Source organism: Simochromis diagramma, unplaced genomic scaffold (genome assembly GCF_900408965.1).
Source record: "Simochromis diagramma unplaced genomic scaffold, fSimDia1.1 OVJJ01000361.1, whole genome shotgun sequence".
Lineage (NCBI taxonomy): Eukaryota > Metazoa > Chordata > Actinopteri > Cichliformes > Cichlidae > Simochromis > Simochromis diagramma.
The window spans coordinates 5,996,933-6,019,298 of record NW_024386860.1 but is presented as its reverse complement, the minus strand read 5'-3'; the positions used below and the strand labels follow the sequence as shown (position 1 = coordinate 6,019,298).

General features: G+C 44.6%; 1 protein-coding gene across 1 annotated transcript; it reads right to left on the bottom strand.

Annotated features, from left to right (window-relative positions):
- Window positions 1-7,020: 7,020 nt before the first annotated feature.
- On the bottom strand, window positions 7,021-20,538 carry atn1 (atrophin 1). The gene is made up of 10 exons (XM_040030080.1): window positions 20,266-20,538; window positions 18,397-18,531; window positions 17,831-17,932; window positions 17,328-17,447; window positions 14,302-17,147; window positions 13,949-14,165; window positions 12,301-13,813; window positions 10,563-10,706; window positions 10,208-10,388; window positions 7,021-7,750 (listed from the first exon to the last, which is right to left on the bottom strand). The coding sequence occupies exons 2-10, from the start codon at window positions 18,421-18,423 to the stop codon at window positions 7,717-7,719; spliced, it is 5,184 nt and encodes a 1,727-aa protein (XP_039886014.1). The 5' UTR covers window positions 18,424-18,531; window positions 20,266-20,538; the 3' UTR covers window positions 7,021-7,716.
- Window positions 20,539-22,366: the final 1,828 nt, after the last annotated feature.

Genomic DNA, 22,366 nt, shown 5'->3' with positions numbered 1-22,366 from the left:
TGGGAGTTTTTCATGTAATTGGTTTTGTTAGTATGTTTGTCCGTTTGTTTGTTTGTTAGCAGTCTAGTGTCCACAGTCTCAAGTATATCGTTTGAAATTTTGTGTGATTGTAGGTACCAATGACAGCTCGAGCTGATTTAACATGAGTGGAAATTGGGTCAACGTCATATCAAATGTGAAAATCAGTGAAAATTTTATATTACCCCCAATTTTTTAGGTGAAATAAAAAGAAACTTCAATTCTAGACCAGTTTAGAAGTTCCAGCCTCAGTTTCCAGAGTCAGTAAGTCAGTCTCTCCAGTGGAGTTCTTCACTGGGTTAGTTTTGGACTAGGCTCTATTCAAGTCTGGGAATTTGGCTGACAGACTTCGATATATAGACAGGTTTAATAAGTCAGTAAATTAATCTAAATGCTGCGTTTCTAAGTTCAGATTTAGGTTGATTTAAAATGCTTCCAGATTGTAAATGTGGAAAAAGCTCAGCAGGCACACTTCACGTCTCATAATAATGTCGAACAACATTATTTTATCGTACACTCACTTATTGGAGAGAGACCCGCTGAGAGCTCTCATGCACACGCAGGTGCTCCTTTCAGTAAACCACTTACAACAACTGTGCCGAGGAGACAATTAAAATAATGACACAATAACTACTTCAAAGCTGAACATCCAGATTATAACAGAGATGGATTGCGTTCTGGAGTTTCTACTACAAATCATTTTTATAAAGGACTTGGATTTAGGGAAAGATGCTATGGGACAATTTTCATGAAGTGTGAATACAAAAATGTCTCAACAGCGCAGATGACCTTGTTTTGTGACATCGCACCTCTGGTGTTTGGTAGAACCTCTCAGAAAGTACTTACCTTAAACTCTGTGCTCATATTAAATGTTTCAGGTACAGTCGTGAAAAAGAAAGTACTCCCAATTTCAATTTTTAAATGTTATGCGTTAAGATGTAATTGAAAATAATAATCACCTTTAGCAGCAATAACGTGAAGTTAAAGCTTTCTTTATGAATTTATCAGTCTCTCACGTCGCTGTGGGGAAATTTTGGCTCAGTCTTCAGTTCAGTGTGGGTTCATTTGTTTATTCACAGCATTTCAGTCGCCTCTATTCTTTTCTTTTTCAGTCATTGTGTTGTACATTTGCTGCTTTTGCATGGGATCATCATCCTGTTGCACAACCCAATTTCAACCAAGCTTTAGCTGTCGAACACAGATATATTTGACTCAAGAACACTTTGGTATACAGAGGAGCTCATGGTCGACTTAACGACTGCAAGGTACCCCCAGGTCCTGTGGCTGCGAAACAAACCCAAATCCCCCTGTATGTGTATCACACATATTCATTTGAAAACTATCCAACCACTATTTGACAAAAGAAAAGATGGCTTTTATGTGTGCTTTGTTTTATAATTTCACTTGACAGATCTCTGCTGAACATCATTACTTTCTTTCTTCAGATGTTTTTCCTGCATTCCTTTTTGTTTTTTGAGTGTGACCACTGCAGTCCTTCAGCCGCTCCTGAAACCTACAAACATGAACGAACGTGTGCTCATTTGGACCCACTGTGAAATAATTTATCACCATCAAAAGCTTTCTGTCCACTTCTTGCTCTGTGCTGGCATCTTATTCATCTACAAATGCATTTGGTAAACCCGTGCTTTTAAAACGTGTTGAATTTCATAAATATTTCAAATCAGACTACTCTGTCTTTAATAACAATGTGCCCTTCACATCATGTTCAAACCCAGCGCTGCATTTGCTCCAACACACGCACTACCACATGCTGATCCTCACAGTGACTGAGTTTTTTTTTATCCCTTTCTGCGCCTTTGACTCACCAACGCACCACTGCTTCCATTTCTATTCGAATAGGCACTCTAAAACTCAGCTCTCTCATTTGTCCAGTCACCTTTGCCATTCTTTTTATTTGTTTTAAACCTGACTTTAAAAGACTCGCATGGCGGTGAAGGCACCCAGACATATGTAGTCACCCCTGCCTTCTTGAGCTGGTTGCTATGGTTTGTGTTCAGCTATGGCTAGTAGTAAAATAAAAGGTGTAATAAATGTTCAATCCCCCTGATTTGGATGATCTGTCCTCAAAGAATCATTGCAGACCATATGTACACATTCTTGCAAGTTTCACACATGTCTGCATTGCTGGCTTGGAGATAACATAATGCAGCGTGTGTAAATATTCAATGAAATACAATCTGAGTTTCAAGTAATCATGCTGCTTTTTCAAATGAGAAATCGGTGCCCCTTCCTTTTTTTTTTCTTTTTCTTTTGCTGTTTCTCTTCACATCCTTTGCGTGCAGCCGCACCCAATCCTACATTTCAGCCAGACATCTCACATTTGAAATGACTTATAACACCAGCCAATTACAGTCTGTGTTTTGGGGTCTGGCTCATCACTCCCTGCAAATATGATACACATAGAAATGTTGGAGCGATGAGCTAAACATCCCTTTGAAGGACACAGGTGGATGTCGGGGTGGTGGAATGGTTGAAACAGCAGGCAGTGATGCAGGGAAATTCTGCAGCTTAAATAGAATGACAAACTGAGAGGGTGTTTTTCAGCTTGGACTGCTTGCCTAAGCTAGCTCGTAGGTTTGCCATCATTTGTGTCAGTGCACATGTCGACGTCAGAAAGCGAGGTGGCACGGAGGATGGTTGTTATACTGTGGAAGCATTTGCAGTTTATTATTTGTGCCATACTTGTCTGTTATCTGTTTCACATTCTAAAGAAGCACCTGCACTGGTGCCCCAGCTATCAAAGGGAGAGAGGTGACGTACACCCAGGACTGTTGCCCTTACCAGGGTTCAGGGAAATCTAATGAAAATCTTCTTCACTGGATCAGAATCTGATAACATCATTGCTTGTCCAGCTGTAGTTCCCTGTGTCTGATGTAGAAGTTTTTAATCGAACTGGATTGCAAATCTCATTTGGAAGTGTGTCCCATATCCAGCTATTAACATTAACTTTTCATGGATATTTTGACCGCAGGAGAAACCTAAGCTCTCAGAGAAATCTTGCACAACATCGGAAAACTATGCAAACTGAAAACACAGAAGAGCCTCACCCGAGTACAACTCCAAGAGGCAAAATATGTGGCTAGGATCACTAAAGCAATAAGTTTTATCAACCCTCTTCATAAAATGCTAGTTTAACTTTTACTGAAGAAAATCATATTTCTGTTTCGATGCTGAAATGGTGAAGATGTTGTCAAACCGATGTGCAGTGGAAGGAGGCAGAGGCCTCTCTGGTCCAATTCTCACTCTGATCACCCGCCTGTTGTCTACAACTGCTTAAAGATGCTCAGCAACGCCTCAAGATCATCCACTGGGATCATCTTCTCTGGGCTGCAGTGAGCAAGAGGTCAGGGGAGATTGATTGTCTGGGTGAGAGAAGGTGAAAAAGCCACAGACTCAGTTCTCCGCCAGCAATTGTGCCACTTTGCAGTTTGCCTGTCATTGCCGCAGGCTGGGACGACACTCCAATAGATGAATGACATGTTGGGGGATTTGTTCAAGTAGAAGTTTCACTGACCAGGGTGAGTGTCTCTCCCAGTAGATTTCAGAATCACTATGAGAGTGTTGAGGCTTCAGGGCTATGAAAGGTACGACTAACAGAGGAGCCACAGTACGAGACTGAAACAGTAAAAGTGGACAATGAAAGGGAGAGTTAGCAGGTGTGATCATGTGATCAGCAGCGGGGAAAAACACGACAGCTCCAAAGGGACAAGAAAGATGACTGTGGTGCAGATATTTTAGAGGAAGAAGCAAAGCGTGTTATAAAACTCTCTCTTAGGCAAAACAGCTGAATGAAAACGGAACATGTGGAGAAGAAGATATTTTCGCTGGAGGAAAATTTGGAACAGGAACTAAACCAAATTAGTCACTGCGAGTTCAAACCCAAACATATGACACTGAAACTTCACATAGTCTGTGGCACCATTTGAACATTAGTGCTTCATATTTGGCTGTTCGTCTGTTCCAGGTCTCGCTTCTCAGATTCTTGAATACTGATGAAGAGCTTATATTTTAAAACATGTGTTTCTACTATTATGAACTTTATTTTGAATAAATCTGAAATAACTTATATGCAACAACCCTGACATTGTGCCCATCCACTTAAATACATGGAAAGAGCTTCCAAGGGCTCATAAATGATTATAGCACGTAGAACATGCATAAACTTCTTTGAGTGTTAAATCTGGCCCTGTTATTTTTGTGTGTTAAGTGTGTTGATCTGTGACCTTATACAGTAATTTACTGTAAACAAAATTAAAGCAAATTAGTATCATGTCATGTATTGCTGTAATTATGCAATTACAGCAAGATGTGAGATGATATAGAGAGCTAAAAATTATTAAACTGATAGCCAAACGAAATGGATAAATCGGTGAAACTGGTCATTAAACATAATGAAATGAATGGCAGTTACATTGAGTAGAGTGTAACTGCAAGGTTATGAATGGTTGAAACACTAATCTAATAAAGACGGTTTAACAAATGGTGACCTGAAAGTTCTCCGGGTTAACTGGATTTATTTAAGCAGGAAAGGTACTGGTTTCTGAGTCCATCTGCTGAGGCTGGAAAACATGACAGTCACCTGAGGCAAACTCCTGGGAATTCTTTCCTACTTCTGAGATGAAAGTAGCAAAAACCAAAATTATTTTTGGGGCAACTTTTGGCTGGCTACAGATGGGAATCAATCCCTACTGACTCCTTTGTTAAAATGTCCAACTTTATAGTATTAAAAAGCATCTTTACAGCCTGGTACAAAAAAGGTTTTGTGTTCATGGGTAGTTTCTCTATGGAAGCTTCCACCACTTAAAGGCAAAAATTAATCAATACATAAATTGCCATCTATAAGTCAAATTTTCTAGTTAGGTATCTCTAAATTTCTACTTACTAACTCAAACATCTGAGAAAAGAACTAAAAATGTAAAAAAATAACTAGAAATCTTGAGTTATTAAGCCACAATTTGAGATAACTTTACATTTTAGTTTAGATTTTTCAGTCAGGAAGCTCCAAGAATGTTTTATTTTTAGTGGTGAGAATAAACTTCCATTTTCCCTTTTCTTAAAAAAATCTATGAGTGGGGAAATTTTTTCATAACTCATTCACCTGGATCCAGGGGCGTGACCGTTTTGATTGACAGGTGTTCCCATCTGAGCCTGTTAGACCTCACGCATGAGTTTGAGTCAATACACTGGACTTTTTCATAATGTGTGAACTGTTGAATCTTTATTGGATTATCTTACTGACATTATGTCTTGTTGTGTGATGCAGATCACCTGAGAGGTTTGCGGGTCAGTTTTGGTGAGTGAAATTCTAGCATTTTAGCTAACTGTTTCTTAGCACCCATTCACTTTATGAACATAGCTTGCTAACCAAGCTAAATAGGGTTAGGTGAATAACTTAGCACGTCTCCCTTTCATCTGTCACTTCTGGATTCAAAGTCACTACATAGATGTAGTCACGGTGACTACATCTATGTTTTATACTGTCTAAGGACATTACCCATTGGTTTGAAACATCAACCTTAGCCATTTAGCTGACGCCATGTTGCTTCTTGGGGGCCAGTATGTGGACAAAACGTTTGAGTGCTAAGCTGTCAGTTGTTTATCAAACTGTATCAGATGCAGATACCTGCTAATTACTTATTAGCAGGTATCTAAATACACTAAGAAAACTTTACTCACCTGACTTCTTGCCAGCGGTCTGGCTGCCCTCCTCTGACCTCTGGCATCAACAGGGCATTTTCACCCAAAGAGCGGCTACAATTTTCTCATTGTGTTGGAAAATCTCAATAGATTTGCATTTTCTGAAATTCTCATGCACCAGCAGCCACACCACGCACAAAGTCATTGAAATCACCTTTCTTCCTCATTCTGATGCTCAGTTTGAACTTCAGCAGGTTGTCTTGACCATGTTTAGAAGCCCAAATCCTCTGAGCTGCTGCCACATGATCGGCTGATTAGATATTTGCAGTAACAAGCAGTAAAATAATATTTCTTTGTTTTCTGTCCACTTACCGGTATAAAAAGAGGCAAATGCCAGCCACATAGAATCCCTCAAACAACCTCATATGTCTTTCATCTATACCTTTCCCTACGTCCTCATCCATCTTGGGAAAGGACTGATGAAGTGCTAATAATAACCCCCAGATGCGATGTCACCAGGGGGGAAATCAGGTTTGTCCTGCTAGAAATCACTTTACATTACACTGACACACTTATTCAAGGTGACTTTAAATGGCCCACAACCTACATACCAACTCAACAGAATGGCCTGTACAATATATATATTTCATCATAAGGCCATCAGTCAGTGCCACAACAGTACGAGGAGCTTTTATTGCACAAAAGGGATGCAGATTTGAGGCCTCTGAGGATCCACGTTAGACAGAGCACATCAGTAAAAATATTAAAGGCTGCGATAACGTGAAGTTTGTTTGAGCAGCTCCGTGAGCCAGCAGAGACTCTGCCTGACGTAAAAAGGACGTATTCACTGATCCGTATCCGTTTTGAAGGAGATTCCTCTGGCAGGACGCGGTGAGAACACACACAGCCCCCAGCCTTCAGCAGTGTCCGTAAATCACACTCTCACAGCTCCTCCTTTCTTTTCATTTCTGTCTTTATATCTTTTTTTTTCCTCCCCACTCTTCATTTTTACAGTGCAGTAAGGAATGCTCACTCTACAGGGTGGCTGGTGTTCACTGGAGCGACTCAACTCCCATGTCTCACACTCATCCCATGTGTCTCCTATTAGCCACACTCACCAAGAGAGGGAGGGAGTGAGCGATGAAGAGAAAGAAGGGGAGCAAGAAAGAGAGAGGGGGGGGGGGGGGGGGGGGAGAGAAGAATTTGATATGCTTTGTGCATGAGTGACTTGTATAAAACAAAGACAGGGGAAATACTCTGAATGTAAGAGCTGGAGCAGAGGTGGGGTTTGGGGGGGGGGGGCACAGTGCACACACACACACGAGCACTCGAGAAACTAGCAAAAAAAAAAGATTATAATTTATTTCCAGATTTTTTTGCCTTCCTTTGCATCTTGTTTCACAAGTTAAATTGAACGTAAAAAATAAAAACTGACTGCCATACCATGAAAATGTAAAAAAATAATACAAATAATATGTGCTGTATATATAATTATATCATTATCAACAAACGGACAACATTAATCATTATAACAATGCTATTGATCGTAAACATAACAGAACACTAAAATGCTGGTCTCATGCATATTGAACGCCCCTCAGATACAAAGGAGGGGGTAATTACTAAAAATAGAACCAAAAGTTCCACCAGTTCAGAATAAGCGCCTATAGCTACATGCAATGACATAAAAGGGACTCATGTACACATTCCTTCTGGCATCAAGTATTTTACATATACTGTACTTCACTATTGCTGCCCCCATCTAATATACTGTACAGAGCACAATACAAAACAACATTATGCAGGAAAGCGCTGGAGTCTGGTGCCGTTCGCGGGGACTCTGTGCAAGGTTTTCACGCCCTCCTCCCTCTTTTGTTAATCCTTCAAAATCTTCTCGTTTCCTTCTGCGATTTCCCTGTCCACGAGTCCGACCTCTGTTCGGAGTCTTCAGTGCTTTTTTTGTTTCGCTGTATGTGTTCTCTTCTTGCGCACACTCTCCCTTGGTTTTTCTCCATGCTGCTGTTTGTTGGTGCCCCTCCCTCACAGGGTCTTGTCGCTCTCTTTCTTCAGGTGACTAAAAAGTGAGAGGAGGAATCGAATGAGTGCATTAACCTAAGGTGTTGGACGGAGGTTTGATTTCATCTCGGCACAAGTGTGTCGGAAAACGCTTCAAAGACTCGTCCCCGTGATTAAAACTTCCCTTCGGTCTTCATCTACAAAAATAACATCAGTGATGTTTGTAGAGTCAGCCTGATCAAGTCTTGTTTAGAGGCAGATCAAAATGTAGCATGCAGATTTCTGCTACTGAACACATCCAAACAACGTGTGAGGCCAAACGTCAGATTTAGGGACATTTTTACTGATTTTGGTCTTCCTATGCCCCAACACACAACCAACTACAGTCATGATCAAAAGAAAGTACACCCTCTTTAACTTCTAAGATTTTACATATCAGGACATTATTAAATTTGAGTAGGAAAACAACATGGCATATTAGGCCATATATTGTTCCAGAAATCTTGCGGTTTATCCAGGTGCAGCTTTGCAGCCAACTCTTCCAACCAAGCCATACTTGTTCTTTTTCTAATTGTGCTGTCATGAACTTTAACATTTAACTTGCTCACTTTGGCCTATAGAGTCTGAGATGTAGCGCTTGGTTTTTTTTTAAGTTTCTCTGACTCTGGGGTGAATTTGTTGCACTTCAAATTGGCCTTATAACCCTTCCCAGACTAACAGACTAAGATCACTGCTCATTCTTTCCTTCTTGGCTTTGTGTTAACACAAACCTGAATGCTTCAAACCAGCAATCTGCTAAAACTTCTGCTTTTATTGACAGCCACACTCATTGATCGTCAATTAATCAAGTGATTTTGATTAGCAGTTCCTAGCTGCTACTTAACCGCTTTTGCTATGGAAGCCATAAGAAAGCTTCTGGTGAATTTTATTACATCTTGATGTATCCTTTAAATTGAGGATGCAGTTTCTTTTTACCAGGACTGTGTATTAATGAATGCGACCAGGGAACAACAGATAAAAAACTAAATATAAATATACAGAGAGAAATGCTAGTATATTCAGGAAGATTGCTTCCTGCATTCAGATTTTATTTGTTTAAGGTGATAAAATGCAAGACAGTCTCTTAAAAAATGAAGGATAAAAGAAACAGCTTTATTTTTATTCCAAACTGACATATGGAGCCAATTCTAATTGTTTTCCACCCATAGGAGTCTTCAAAGCTTGAACAGTACTTTGACAAAGCCTAGTCGTAGATTCAAAGATTCCTACCAGTGGAACAGACTAATAAGGGCTGGTGGCTCCACAGAAAATTATCAGCATTGTAACAGTTTTTAACCAGGTTTGTGTTAGGTGAATCAGAAATACCAAGAAAACCTGTAAAATTCAAATAAGGTAACACAGACTTTGCAGCATTTTGTTACCACCCAAAGGTCCTTTCTAAATCCAAAAAAAAAAATGTAAAGGAATTTTAATTATTTCTTAAAAGATAGTACTCTGTAGTATTTTTTTTCTGTTAATTTTAAATATACAGAAGATAAAGCTTAAAGGCTCAGCAATGCGTTCAGATGAATTAGTCTGTAAAACAGTGCCTCAGTAACAGTAGTGGTCATTATATCAGAACATATTTATCAGAGCATATTTGGATGAATAAAAAGCTTCTGGCTTCCTATATGTTCAAAGATTCGGTTTCCATTTGTCTTACATGACAGCCACCCAGCTGTGTTCAGGGTCTCACGGTTGGTCAAGCAAAAAAAGGATACCACCACCCAAGGCAGTGCTGGGTGTCACACAGCACTGTAATTAAATTATATTTACCCGCAGTGAAGAAAAGTAGCACATTATTGTATTAAAGTCAGTAATCACACTTTCCCTAATCAACCCGATACTCATCGAACAATTATGTTCCATCTGTTTTTCAATTTTCTGCATCATTTTTTCCGATTTAAAAAAAGTTAATCAACATTTGCTTTTCCTGCTCAGTTGTGCTACACAGTTCGTGTGGAAGGAGAAAACAGTATGTGGTCTATGAGGACTGGAGATAATGAGCTACTTTAATTTTACTTAAAGAACATGAACATGACGGTAAAGTGCAAAATGCACCCGGGCCAGGAACAACTATAAACTCCAGCTAGCACAACATCACTTCACCAGCATCTATCAAAGAGACCAGGCTACAAAAAGCTAGCAGCCAAGAACTCAAAACCCACAATGTTGTTAAAATAGAGTGTATGCTGACCCCAAACTAAGCAGCCTGACCTTCATGAGGAAATGAAAACAGAGATGGGCAGCCAGGCCTGTAGCATTGCTGTCGTACCTGATTCTACAGCTGAATCACTGTGACCTCAACATTTTCCTGTGAAGTGCATTTAAGGATGGTTTGTATTAATATTTGTCGTAATTAGGATAGAGCCTAAAGTTTATACTGTTAAGTGGTTATTGTGTTACAAATCATCTGAAAAAATTGAATAGCTAGAGTCAAACACTGGCAGCTGCAGTGGACGCACAGCCTCTGTACCTGTAATACTCATCCTGGGTGAGGGAGTGGTGGTGATGATGATGGATCCACTGCTGTTCCAGGGCCAGTCTCTGGATCTGCAGCTCTGCGCTCTGGGCCTGCTGCATGGCCTGGAGCTGATGGGCTGCAGACATAGGGCCGGTGAGGGAGGAAGGCTGGGGCAAGTCACGGAAAGGAGCACCTGTCACCAAAACAGAGAGGAAAGAGCAGCCGCAGCAGCAAGTGGGAAAGGGAGAAAGAAAAAGAGGGATCATTCATCGCCGCCAGTGTCAAAATGTTTCTTCTTTAGCTTTCAACACGGTGTTTTTAGAGAAGAAAACTGAACTAGTACATGGACGAGGAGCCTTCTCCTCACCGAACAGCTGTTGGCGGAGCACCTCGCTGTCAGTGAGGGGGTGTGCCAGGATAGGGGTGCCTAGTGTGGCTCCTGGGTAAGGGAGGCGTGCCAATGGAGACCCCGATGCCAACGGGTCCATCAGGGGGTGAACCCCGCCCGCCGCTGGATGCCAGTGATGTAATAGGAAATACAGGAGATTATTGTTGCTGCATTATAGCGCTGTTTGTTAACACTTAAAAGCTTTAGATTAAGTCAGAGCAGCTGTCACTACTGATACTGTGACATTAGGCTCATTTATTCAATAAAGGGGTAAAAACGTGAACTTAAGAGCCTTACAAACATTGACAAGTACAAATAAAGTTTGATTTTCTTTAGAGTTTGTACTTTAGTAATAATATAATCTGTCGTATGACATTCTGGCACCGCCCATAAAGACTCATTAATATTGATTTAAATCCCCCCTTTAAGGTCATCTATATTCAAAAGCACTACCCCATGTGTCTGTGATAGGCTCTGGATCTCTTTTTATAGAATTGGGCAAGTTCACAAGGAGCCAAATCTGGCTAGATCTGGTGGTGGGCTGGTGGTGTTGTTGCCAAGAAAACAATATGTTTTCATTAAGCTGTGTACCTGCATACGATGTTACGCATAATCGAGGCTGTTTCAGCCAAATGTTTTCCCTCAGATGCCTCAGGATGTTACAACAGAATTCACCCAGAGTAATTAATTCAAATGATCAGCATGCTCCTGGTTGCGCACCTTTGAGCTTCGACATAGCAGGTTTTCCCACTGAAAACAGCTGCTAGGTCTTCACGTTTTAGCCACAAACTCGGCTTTTAATCACTAGGGGCGATCCTCGACATGAAAGTCGGGTCGGTTTGACACAAAAGTAGATGTTTGCTCCTTGCAAAGGTTCGAGTTCACAGAGCACACAGTGCAAACGGTCAAATCGAGACTTCCTAGGAGCTTTCCAACTATAGAAGCAGTGCTAGAGGCAGTTCACACAGAGACGACCTTAAAGAGGAGAACAGCCAAACTTGGTTATATATTTCGATTTCTTTTTATGAGAAAAGTCCTGAAACTTCATGATCACAGCCAGATATAAACTTGTCAGTGTGCATTCCAAATGTCAATATGTACAATTTGGATTTAAAGATGGGTGAGCTGCTCCTTGTTGTTCCCAAACAGAGATCTGAGTGCACAATCATCTCTTTACTTCTCTTGATAAAACAAATGTCTTTGAATAACAATGGTCAGATGTTTCAGAGAAAACTATGCAATCACAGAAAAGCTGTGTTCAGCGCTGAGCTAAACTAATACAAAAAGTAATTATACTGGAGTTAAAGGATAAGGCTGGCACTGTTTTTTGTTTTTCCAATGAGCAGAACCATCAGTGTGTTCGGTCAACACTTTTCAGCGCCGTGCCCATTTTAGATGTACTCGTACAATAAAGAGGGAAATCTTTTAAAATAGGTCACAAATATAATTTTTAGTTTTTCTTAAAAACGTGCATTTGTTCTGGGCTAGACACATTTACTACAAGGGAAAAAAACCCAAAAAACTACCACCGGAAAACCTCTGGCTTTCTTCTTTATTGGTGTCTGTGCTTTACAGAACATCACCAGCTTTATCCTTTCCTGTAACAAGTTCTGTAAGATAAACTTTTGACTCCAGGAATTTTCTGAGCTACACGTCTGTGAAATCTGAAGATTGATGAGTTGGTATAGACAATTGCATAGTTAGTAGCAGTGGGTACCTGTGTCTTGCTGGTGCAGGTGAAGATGTGAGTGGATGTGTGAATGCTGGTGATGATGAGGCGTCACATTTAGCATCTGAAGACGCCCCAGATTCTCTCCTCCACCTCCTCCACCTGTACTGGCTCCACTTCCCCCTCCCCCTCCCCCTCCTCCGCTTCCTCCTCCTCCGCCTCCAACACTTCCTCCCCTTTCTCTCTCCCTCTCTCTTTCTCGCTCTCTGTCCCCAAAGGCCGGCAGAGCTGCTCTGTCCCTCTCCCTCTCCCGCTCTCTTTCTCCACTCCGTTCTCGCTCGTAAGAGGCAGGAGAGCGAGTGGGAGTGGGGTAGGTCTCAGGGGCAGCGGCCGGGGCAGGGGCTGGTGGCTGATGAGAGGACAGGGAGCCGAGAAAGGAAGAATGGGGGACAGGGTGGTGAAGTGAGGTAGCGTTGGAGGTCGGTGGGGCAGGTTGAGGAGGAGCCGGGGGAGGAGCGGCAGAGGCAGCTGGGGGAGCCGGGGGAGCAGATGAAGGGTGAGAGGGGAGTGTGGGTGGGAGCAGAGATGAAGGGGGTGGATTCGACAGGGACTGCGGAGCAGGAGGGTTGGGAGGTCGAGTTACAGGGGCCAGAGTTGGGTTCTGGAGGTGAGGTGGGCCAAGTGGAGCTGGTGGAGGCGGAGTGCCATAGATTGATACCTCATTACTGCCCACTGCACTGCCTCCAAGGAGCAGAGAGTGTGCATGCGCATGGGCACTGGCGTGAGCATGTGAATGTGAATGAGCAAGGACTGCAGGATCAGGTATAGACCCTGGTGGGTAAACCCGCTCATCACTCTTAAACTCAAATCCTGGCTTTATCCGATCTCGGTGTGCAGCCATTGCATGAGGAAAGCCGACACCTCCCAATCCTGCACCCCCAATCCCTCCAGGTACTGGGCCCCCTGCCATTCCCGGGTGACCACCAACACCTGGACCACCTTCCAGGCTGCCACCATACAAAAATCCCAAGATGGCTGCTGCAGTAGCTGCATCAGTGGGCAAGTGGTGTGGGTGAGCTAAAGCATGATTCTGAAACTGAGGAAGAAAGAATGAGGGGTGGACGTGGGGATGACCATGATGAACTTGTGGGTGGTGTGCCGGGGCACGACTTGCCACCCCAAGTGGAGACATAGCGTGGGGGCGAGCATATTCACTCAGAGTTCTCAGCGCTGGGGTGTCAGGGCCTAAATATGGTCCTCCTAAACCTATTCCCAGGGCCCCCTGAGGGCCGCCAACCACTGCTGGTGACCCACCCATGGATGGTAAGAGGAGGGAGTGGGGGATAGAGTGGGAGAGAGTAGGGTGGAGATGGTGTGTCGGAGGAAGGTGAGCATGAGGATGTGAGTGATGATGTTGTGGATGAGGAGGAGGATGGGAGACGGGGTTGCCCGAGGAACAAGCGGAAGAAGACGAAGGGTCGAGGATGATCGAGGATGAGGAAGGAAAGAAGAGTGAGGAGCCCTGGCGACCTCCTCCAGCAGCGCTGGCATCCTTTTGCTGCTGAAGAGGAAATAGGAGAAGACAGTAAATCACATGTGCTTTGGTCTGCTTTACTCCCCTCCCATTAAACTGACCAATTTAAACGACATCAAATCCATTACATCTGACATGATTATCACCCTGAAATGTGCACACCTGTAGATGCCGATCGAGCTCCCTTTCACGCTCGCGCTCCCTCTCTCGTTCCCTTTCTTTCTCTCGCAGGTCTCGGGCTCTCTGCTCCACCTCCCTGCGGGCCCTTTCAATCATCTCATTCCTCTTCTTCCACAGTTTGGAGCCATCCAGGGGGACAAAGAGGACATCGCTGCGGGCGCAGGAGTTCCCACTGCCGCGGTCGAGGACCTTGTGAAACCTAGAGTCACGAGAGACACCGATGTAGTACATCATTATTACAATCATCAGGAGTCAGCAGCACCATCGTAACAATTATCGCTGCTGTTAATTACAGGGAGTGTACACATTTACAATCTCAATTAGGCTGACTTTACCGTGCTGACTGGCTGGCGTGGATAGGAATGTCTACAGGTTTTGGTTCAGGCGAGGGGCTTCTCATCACAGGTTGTGGGCTTTCACTTTCTTCCCTGTCTTCTATTGGTTCTTCCTTAATGACCGGTGTAGGAGGCGGGCCTGAATCCGAATGTCCGTCTCCACCAGGGAGCGAAGAACTGGAGGCAGGTGTGGAGATGCCATTGTTGTTGCTGCTGGCGGAGTTACTAAGGGGTGGAGGTCCCTTTGAGACATTCTGAGGCGAGAGTGACTGTGGATTGGTATTGCTGCTGTTGGGTGCGCTACTGTTGCTGCTGCTGCTGCTGTTGGCCATAGTACTGCTGTTGTTTCCGTTAGAGTGGTAAGATCCACTGAAAGGAGGGTGGTTGTTCAAAGTGCTATGATAAGAGGAAGGGCGGCATCCAGGCGAACAGCTAGATGACACACCTGTTGCTGGAAGCGGCATGCTGGCTGCAGAGGAGGAGCCAGGGGGAAAAGATGAGAAAGCTCCCATCTGATTGGTAGATGGGCTGGGTAAAGGAGAAAGGGGTGTCGGAGGAGTCTGGGCAGAAGACTGGTAGTGTGGAGGACGTACATTAGGTGCCATTCCTGAGGGGGGTTGTTGGGTGTGGGAGGCTTGAGGTGGGGGTAGAGGGGGCTGAGGGGGTGGAGGGGGATAAGGAGCATTCAAAGGGTGTCCGTGATGGCTAGAAGAGGAGGAAGGAGAGAGTGCAGGGGGTTGATTTGGGCCTCCACGGTTTTGGTATAGAGAAGTGTCTCGCAGATTTGAGTCTCTCTCTCTGTCTCTGGGCCCAGATTGGTAGTGGGGATGAGGTGGGTGGGGGTGCTGCGTTCCCCCAGGCCCTGAATACTCTCGTCCCAGGTTAGGAGTTACTCCAGGGGAGTTTAGGTACTCCCGATTTGTACCAGTGGAAGGAGGCGCACCAGCAGGGAAGTCTTTTCCTCCGGTGGGTGGATACTCCCTGTGAAAGTGATCCGCCCCAGAGGAGGGCGTTTGTGCCTGGTCGATGGGAGGAGGTAAGTCCCGGTTCGATGAGTTTGGGGGATGTGGGTGGGGGTGTTGCGGCAGGGAAGGATGAGTAGTGTGACTGGGATTGTTTTGGGGAGATGCAGGTGGGTCACGGTTCAGCATGGGGGTGACAGGTAGCCCGCTGGTTGAACTTGGGGGGTTTCCCTGTGGGATGGAGTTGTTGTTAGGGTTACTGCTCCCCACAACGTCTCTCGTCTGGCCCCCAAACTCACCCCATCTGCTCCCATCTTTGTCTCTGGGATGCCCCCCACTGGCTCCACTGGGGCCAAAGTCTCTACTCTGGTTTTGGTTTGGCAGATTAAACTCCCTTCCTCCTTCACGCTCCCTTTCACGCTCCCTGTCTCTGAAAGCCGGAGCAAAGTCTCTTCTTTCTGGCCCCAAGTTAGGTCCATCTCTCCCAGAACCTTGGAATTCCCGGTTCTGACTGACTGACAGCGCTCCAAAGTCTCTGCCTTGGATGCTATTGGGCCCACCCATCCCACCACAAGGACTGTTACTATTTGCCCCGCTGCTATTGTTACTACTGTTGCCAATCGGAGCGGAGAACTCCCGGTTGATCTCCCTCCCCCCACACTCCCCCCTCACTCCCCTCTCCCTCTCTCCTGCACCCCCCCTCTCTCTGTCTCCTCCCCCTCCAGCATACCTGGGAAGGTACTCCCTGTGAGGGTGGGGGTGAGGATGGGGGAGGTAAGAGGGGTGGGAAGAGGAGTGGCGAGAGGATGGAGGGTTGTAAACGGAGGGAAGTTGCTGCTGCTGAACTGGGGGCTGGTGCTGTGGTTGGTGTGGGTGGTGGTTGCCAGGGTAACGGGTGTAGCCCCAGCTAGCCTGGCAACCAGTTGCCGTGCCACCCTGCCAGCTGGTGGAACTGTAGTGGTGAGGGTGGGAGGAGGGTTGGGTCTGAGGCTGAGACTGGGACTGAGGCTGGGGACCAGTCTGTGGCAACAGAGAAGGTGGAGTGGACTGAGACTTGTCCAGAAGTTTGTCTCCTTTTTCCATTTTGTCTCTTTCTGCCTTAACCTCAGTAGGCATGTTTTGTGCCCCAAGCTCCAAAGGCTTCAGGGCAGGTGGAGGAGGAAGTGGAGGGGGCAGGGAATGGGGAATGTTGGGGCTGTTATGGGAATAATCTCCTCCGGAGATAGTTGTCTTGGTCACGCACTGTGTGCTGGCTTTGCAAGTCATTCTGCTGCTTAGCGCAGCATCAACGCTGGTCGGTCCGCTGTACTCAACTTTACACATCAGCTTAGAGTCCAGGGAGAAATATGACTTTCTCCCACTATTGCTGTCATTTGATGAATCTCCTGCTCCACGGAGAGAGGGAGTCAGTCCAGAGGAAGAGCAGGGAGTGGAGGGGGGCTTAAGAGATGGACAGTCCTCAATTCTTGCATCCACATCTCGCTTTTCTCCATCTCCACAGGGCTCCTCACCCCTCCCCTCCCGCAGCACTCTCCTATCCTCTCCTGTCACCTTCCCCGCGCCCCCCTCTTTACCTTTCTCCCGGTCTCCTTGCTTTGGTGAATCGGGGCCATCAGAGTCAGAGTCCAGGCTCCCCAAAGGGGAAGCGGAAAGACTTGGGGATGAGGAACGATTGTCCTGGTCTATATCTCTCCCGCTGCTCAGACTGCTACTGCTATTGGCCAGGCTCCCTACAACTGAACTCCTGCTGCCCTGAGATTGGCCATCTTCATTGTCACTCTCACGGGATTGGCTGGCAACTGAGGTTGGAGGTGGGACAGTGGAAGGAGCTGAGCTGTCAGTCGAGTGTGTTGATGTTGGAGGAATTGGAGTAGGGGCTGAATCCTAACAAGAAAAGATGATTTGAGGGTGAGGTAAAAAGTTAAACTGTAATATCTGCTATCTACATGATGGCAGAAAATAATAATATATATCTATTTGAGGCGTCCCCTTTTAGGTGATTCATTTAAATCAAAGCTTTGTATTAGGTCTTTATATAACAAGTTGATGAAATGTAACACAAACCTGAACTTTCTGCCTCTTTGGAGGAGACACAAGTTCCTCCCCCTCACTCTCTGATGAATCATGCCCTTGTGATCTGCGACTGAAGCGATTTCCAGCCAATTCCTCACCAGCACCTCTTTGCTAAAACAACACAAGACTTTTAATTCTGTAGTGACGCTTTTGAATCCCTAATAGGCCTAGGTCTGTTTTTAGAACAAAGCTTCGCTTGCATGCACTCACGCTCTCTCACACACACACACATACACATACACACCAGTGTCAAACATGAAACATCAAAGATTTCAAAGTGCTACGGTGTAAAACACATACTCTAACAATTCTGACACTGCAAGGGGTACATCTATGGCAATCACAGGGATGACTCATTCACTGACAACACATTCACACACAAAAATTCAAGAAACACAGGAAGGCCTTTATTGTTCATTATGTACACGTACACGTTAATATATGGCCCAAACAGTGACAGGAGAAAGGAGATAATAAGATAGGCGGGGTCTAACCGTCTGTCTGTCGTTGCGTTCAGGGCGAGAGGGGCTGGGGTGCGGGCGTCTGCCCCTTCTTTCCTCACTTGCCCCCCGCCGTCGCCCACTGCGCATGGGCATCTGCGAAGCAAAGTGCAGCGAAAGAAGGAAACGTGGCATGTGGGGAAAGTGTTAAAACTGGACAATTATACAGGAACATCGCAGTATGCATGGAGAAATAAAGAAGTGATTGTAGCAAACACAGAGTTAAATCAGGCTGAAGGGAAGTCAACCTCATTCAATCCAAGGTGGAATTTAACAAGGACGACAAGATGTAGTGAATAAAAGAGGAGGAAATAGAGAGGAGGAACAGGAGGATACAGGGAAGAAGGGAGGGAGGTAAAAGAAATCAAATTTACATGTGGAATCTGTTTTTTAGACGGCCTTTCGCAACCAAATAAATAATTTATATCTCAGTTACTCTGGCCATTTTGAAATTTGATCACATATTGAACTAATTATAATGTGGAAGCAGTAATCAAGAGTTAGGCAGGTACACAATCGCTGACATCATCATGGAAAGCAGACATAGGCCTTATGCATACCGATTCTTTGTGTGTCCTTGTTTTCATTATTTCTTCTTTACAACGTCCATTTTACAACACAAGCCATTGCAGGGACTGAACTGGTTCCAGCTGCTTACTGACTGGGCTGTACTACACGACGAGAGCTACCAAAACCTGTGAAGAAGCATAAACAAAAACATGGAAAACCTAATGAGAACACAAGGCTTTGAGTAAACATGAGTTCATGAAATGATGGCAAGATTTGGTATCATCATTGAGCGCAGGGTTCAGGAATTTGTGACATTGTTGAAAACATCTGAGTTTACAACTGCAAAAGCCCAGTTACCACATTTAAATTCCCAGCATGCTTCACACTGTATCAGCACAACTGCTTTCCACTGGACTCAAAACAGCCTCTGCACCCTTGTTTTCACCACAGCAGCCCAAAACCTTAACAGCACAATAGGTTAACCCACCCTGACTGATAATACATGCAGAGCAGAAAAGGTGCTGATTGGTAGACTTCACTTCGGATCGCAGTCTGCAGAAGAACTCCAGCAAAACATCTTGGGAATATGCGGCCACACCCCCCCTCCTCCCTCCTTCCACCTTCACAACAACAGCCCGAACCCACAGCCACTTGTGGTTAACCCACATGACCTGGTTATGGCCAGCAGAATCACATGCTTATTTATCCAGCCAAGCCAACCATTAGGGAAAACACACACTATCAAGATCTTTTATCCATTTGATCGACAACATAGCCAGACTACTTCGCAGGGGCTCGACTAATCCATCCATTCATGTACCACTATGATGAAAAAATGGCTCATGTATATTGAATGAGGATATAAATAGTGCACACCGCTGGATGAAAAGAAAGAAAAAAAAGAGTAGTTAGCAGAGCTGTGGCGTGGAGTCTGTAAATACGCTTGTATGTGTGTTTATTTAAAGCAAGTAAAGCCCGTAGCAGCCTCACTACACATGGCTATGCATTAATTAGTGCATGCTGCAGTGACTGATTCAGTTTTATGAGTAAAATCTTCATCACTGTACACACTCTCCACACATATTTAGAGGCGATGCAGTGCGTGCTGTGTGCATGTACAGTCCCCTTATTCACACACACACAACGAAGTTCATGACACTGAAGTAGAAGCATTCAGAGCCTGCCTGGTGGGTTTCTGTACACACACACACACACACACACACACACACACAATGCATCTCAGTTACAGGTGGCAGCTACTGGCCTGTCTGTGGTCCACCGGCAAGTCCTCAGCTGTGGTCGGAAAACAACTGCATTTACACCACAAGTTCCCCTCCTAACGCACATGCATGCACACAGCACGTATATTATCAACAAATTGGCCACTGCATGTGATGCAAAGCAGCAGCATGCAGTTGCTCTGCTTACATCACCAGCGAGCGGGGCACCGCAACGACTCTTTCTTCTTTCTTGCTGCTAATGTTATTGATACACATGCAGAGGAGACCGGCCAAAGCTGCTCTATGGTCTGCCTTCACAGACCATCCACGACGGGGGGAAGAGACGTGTTCAGCAGCACATACATGTTCCCCAGTCAGAATGGATGCCTGTGCAGTGCTGTTTCCAGACGCTCCACATATCTTCCTTTTTTTAAAAAAAAAAAAAAAAAAAAAAAGGAAAGATGATATGGAATGGCGAATCATGGCATTTCGCACCGGCTCTCCCTTTTCCTCGCTGGAATGTGGGTGCGCGTCGTGCGCTCAGTTCACATTAATTCACCGGGACATAATTTAGCCATAACGCAGGATGATCATTAATGCACAAAGAAGGGGAGAAAAAATGGGAGGGAGAGCACAAGCGTGGCCAGCAGGAATAGCTCCAAACACACAAGTATAAGCATCCATTTTCCTTCTCCTTACCTATAATATCCAGCGATGCGTGCTCCCACTCCTCTCACTCTCTCTTTTCCTTTCTCTCCCTGTTTTGTCGTTTTATGTTGCACGCTGACACGTACACCTCAGAGCCCGGTCGTCTGTCAACAGAGACTCGTGCTGGCTCATATTGCAACGGGCTCCGATCATAACAATAATGCAGAGGAAATCTCTTGCTATTCGTTGTAGGAAAAATACAGGGGTGCCAACTGAAGACTGTACAAATTGATGCGTACCCTCGCCTCTTCCCCACCCCCTTTCGCCCCCTTTTCTCTTTTGCCCCCCACCCCTCTCCCACCCTACCTACTCCCCCCTCTTCCTCTAAGACGACTTGCACTTTTTTTTTAATGCCCCTCTCTTCTGTTCTTACAGTCACAAATTTTTTCAGCGGAGGGGTGAGCCAGAGAGAGGGATGCACGTTGGGTGAGAGAAAGGGAGAGAGGAGAGGGCGTGATTTGCATAAGGAGAGAGAGAGAGAGAGAGAGAGAGAGAGAAGAGGGGAGGGGGAGGCTGGCGAAGGAGAAGGAGGAGGGAGAAGGAGGGAGTAGTGAGGCAGGGAGAAAGAGGAAGAGAGGCGCAGAGAGAGGGCCAAAACTCTGAAGAGGGAGGGGATCAAGAGGGAGGGTCTCTATGTCTCTGTTGCCTAGTCCCTCCAGAGTCACCTTTACTGTATGGAAAGGCTCGCAGTGAATAACTATGGTTTTATCTGGCAGTGAAACAGAAAGAGGAGGAGAAGAAAAACAACGAGAACAAATACTGTTTGTTCTCAGAGGTTCTGCTGAAGGTGGACTAAAGAGAAAACAGGAAACTGGGCATTTTAATGTCAGTGTGTGCGAGTTAACAAAGAAGGCTCGTGCGATAAAATTAGGCAATTAATAAACGATCAATTACATCTCTGTCGTGTTGTGTGTCCGCCAGGCTGTCCAGCAGCTCCTGTCTGTCTGGGGAAAGCTTGCAGCGGTGTGTCCAGTCAAGCGGCTCTGCAGACCTCCTCCTCCTCTTCCCCTCTCCGCTCCCGTCCCTCTCTCTCCCCTTCACTCAGCCCCCTGTCCCGTCTCCTATTGTGTGGTAACTATGGAAACCCGGCCGGAGACTGTGCGCGGTGCGCCTGCGCAGCTCCAGCGTTCCTTCATCATCATCACTAGCAACCGGGGCGAGACAGGAACCGAGCCCCGCTCGCGCTCCCTCTGCTGCCCGGCGCGTGCAGCTGATACCTGACCTGCAGTCACACCTGTGCAGCTGTCAGAGCCAGGTGTGAAGCTATGTAACCAATTTAAACTAATTTAATAATTACATGTTCTGTATTTCAATTTATTTTTGTTCCTTATAGAAGACCCACATTGACTTAGATAAAGTGAAGGTGCACACACTCAAACTGCATGAATGTGGCAGATTATTTTACAATATTCTGCTTTATTTTTGCTATTTTACTTTGTAAAGCCACTTTACTGCATTATATTCCGCTTTTAAGACAAGACATGCTTTATTTCTCCCTAACCTGCAACAAAACTGAAATAGGCAGGCTAAATTTATAAAGCAATGTATAAATTGATAAATCAATAAAAAAAATACAAAACGACAAAACACGGTAAAAACTAAAAGGAGTAGACAAGTTTAATTGTAATACAGTTCCAATTGTAATAATTTAAAATCCAAATAAAATCCAACAAAAATTAAAATAGTACAATGTAAACAAGTGTTACATAGTAATACTACAATTATTGTTATTAAATAAAAGCTGAGTATATAACAATAAAATGGCTTCATTCAGTGAAATATCTCAAATTCAGTAAACAAACTAAAGCATAATTAAAATAGCTTACATGATGTTTTATTGTATTTCATTTACATTTTATCCTGTTGAACTCAAGATTCCACACACTTCATTATTAACCTCATTTATTTATTTCTAATGTATATCTTAGGGTATTACGGGCCCGTGTGTTGGAGGGGTTGTTTAGTTTTCCTATTACGATGTTTTTTTCTATGTGGTCTGCACATTTATTATACCTTTATCAAAAGATTGGTATATTAATAGACTACTTTACATAATTTACACGTTTATTAGCCCACGCTTCAACTGTCTCCA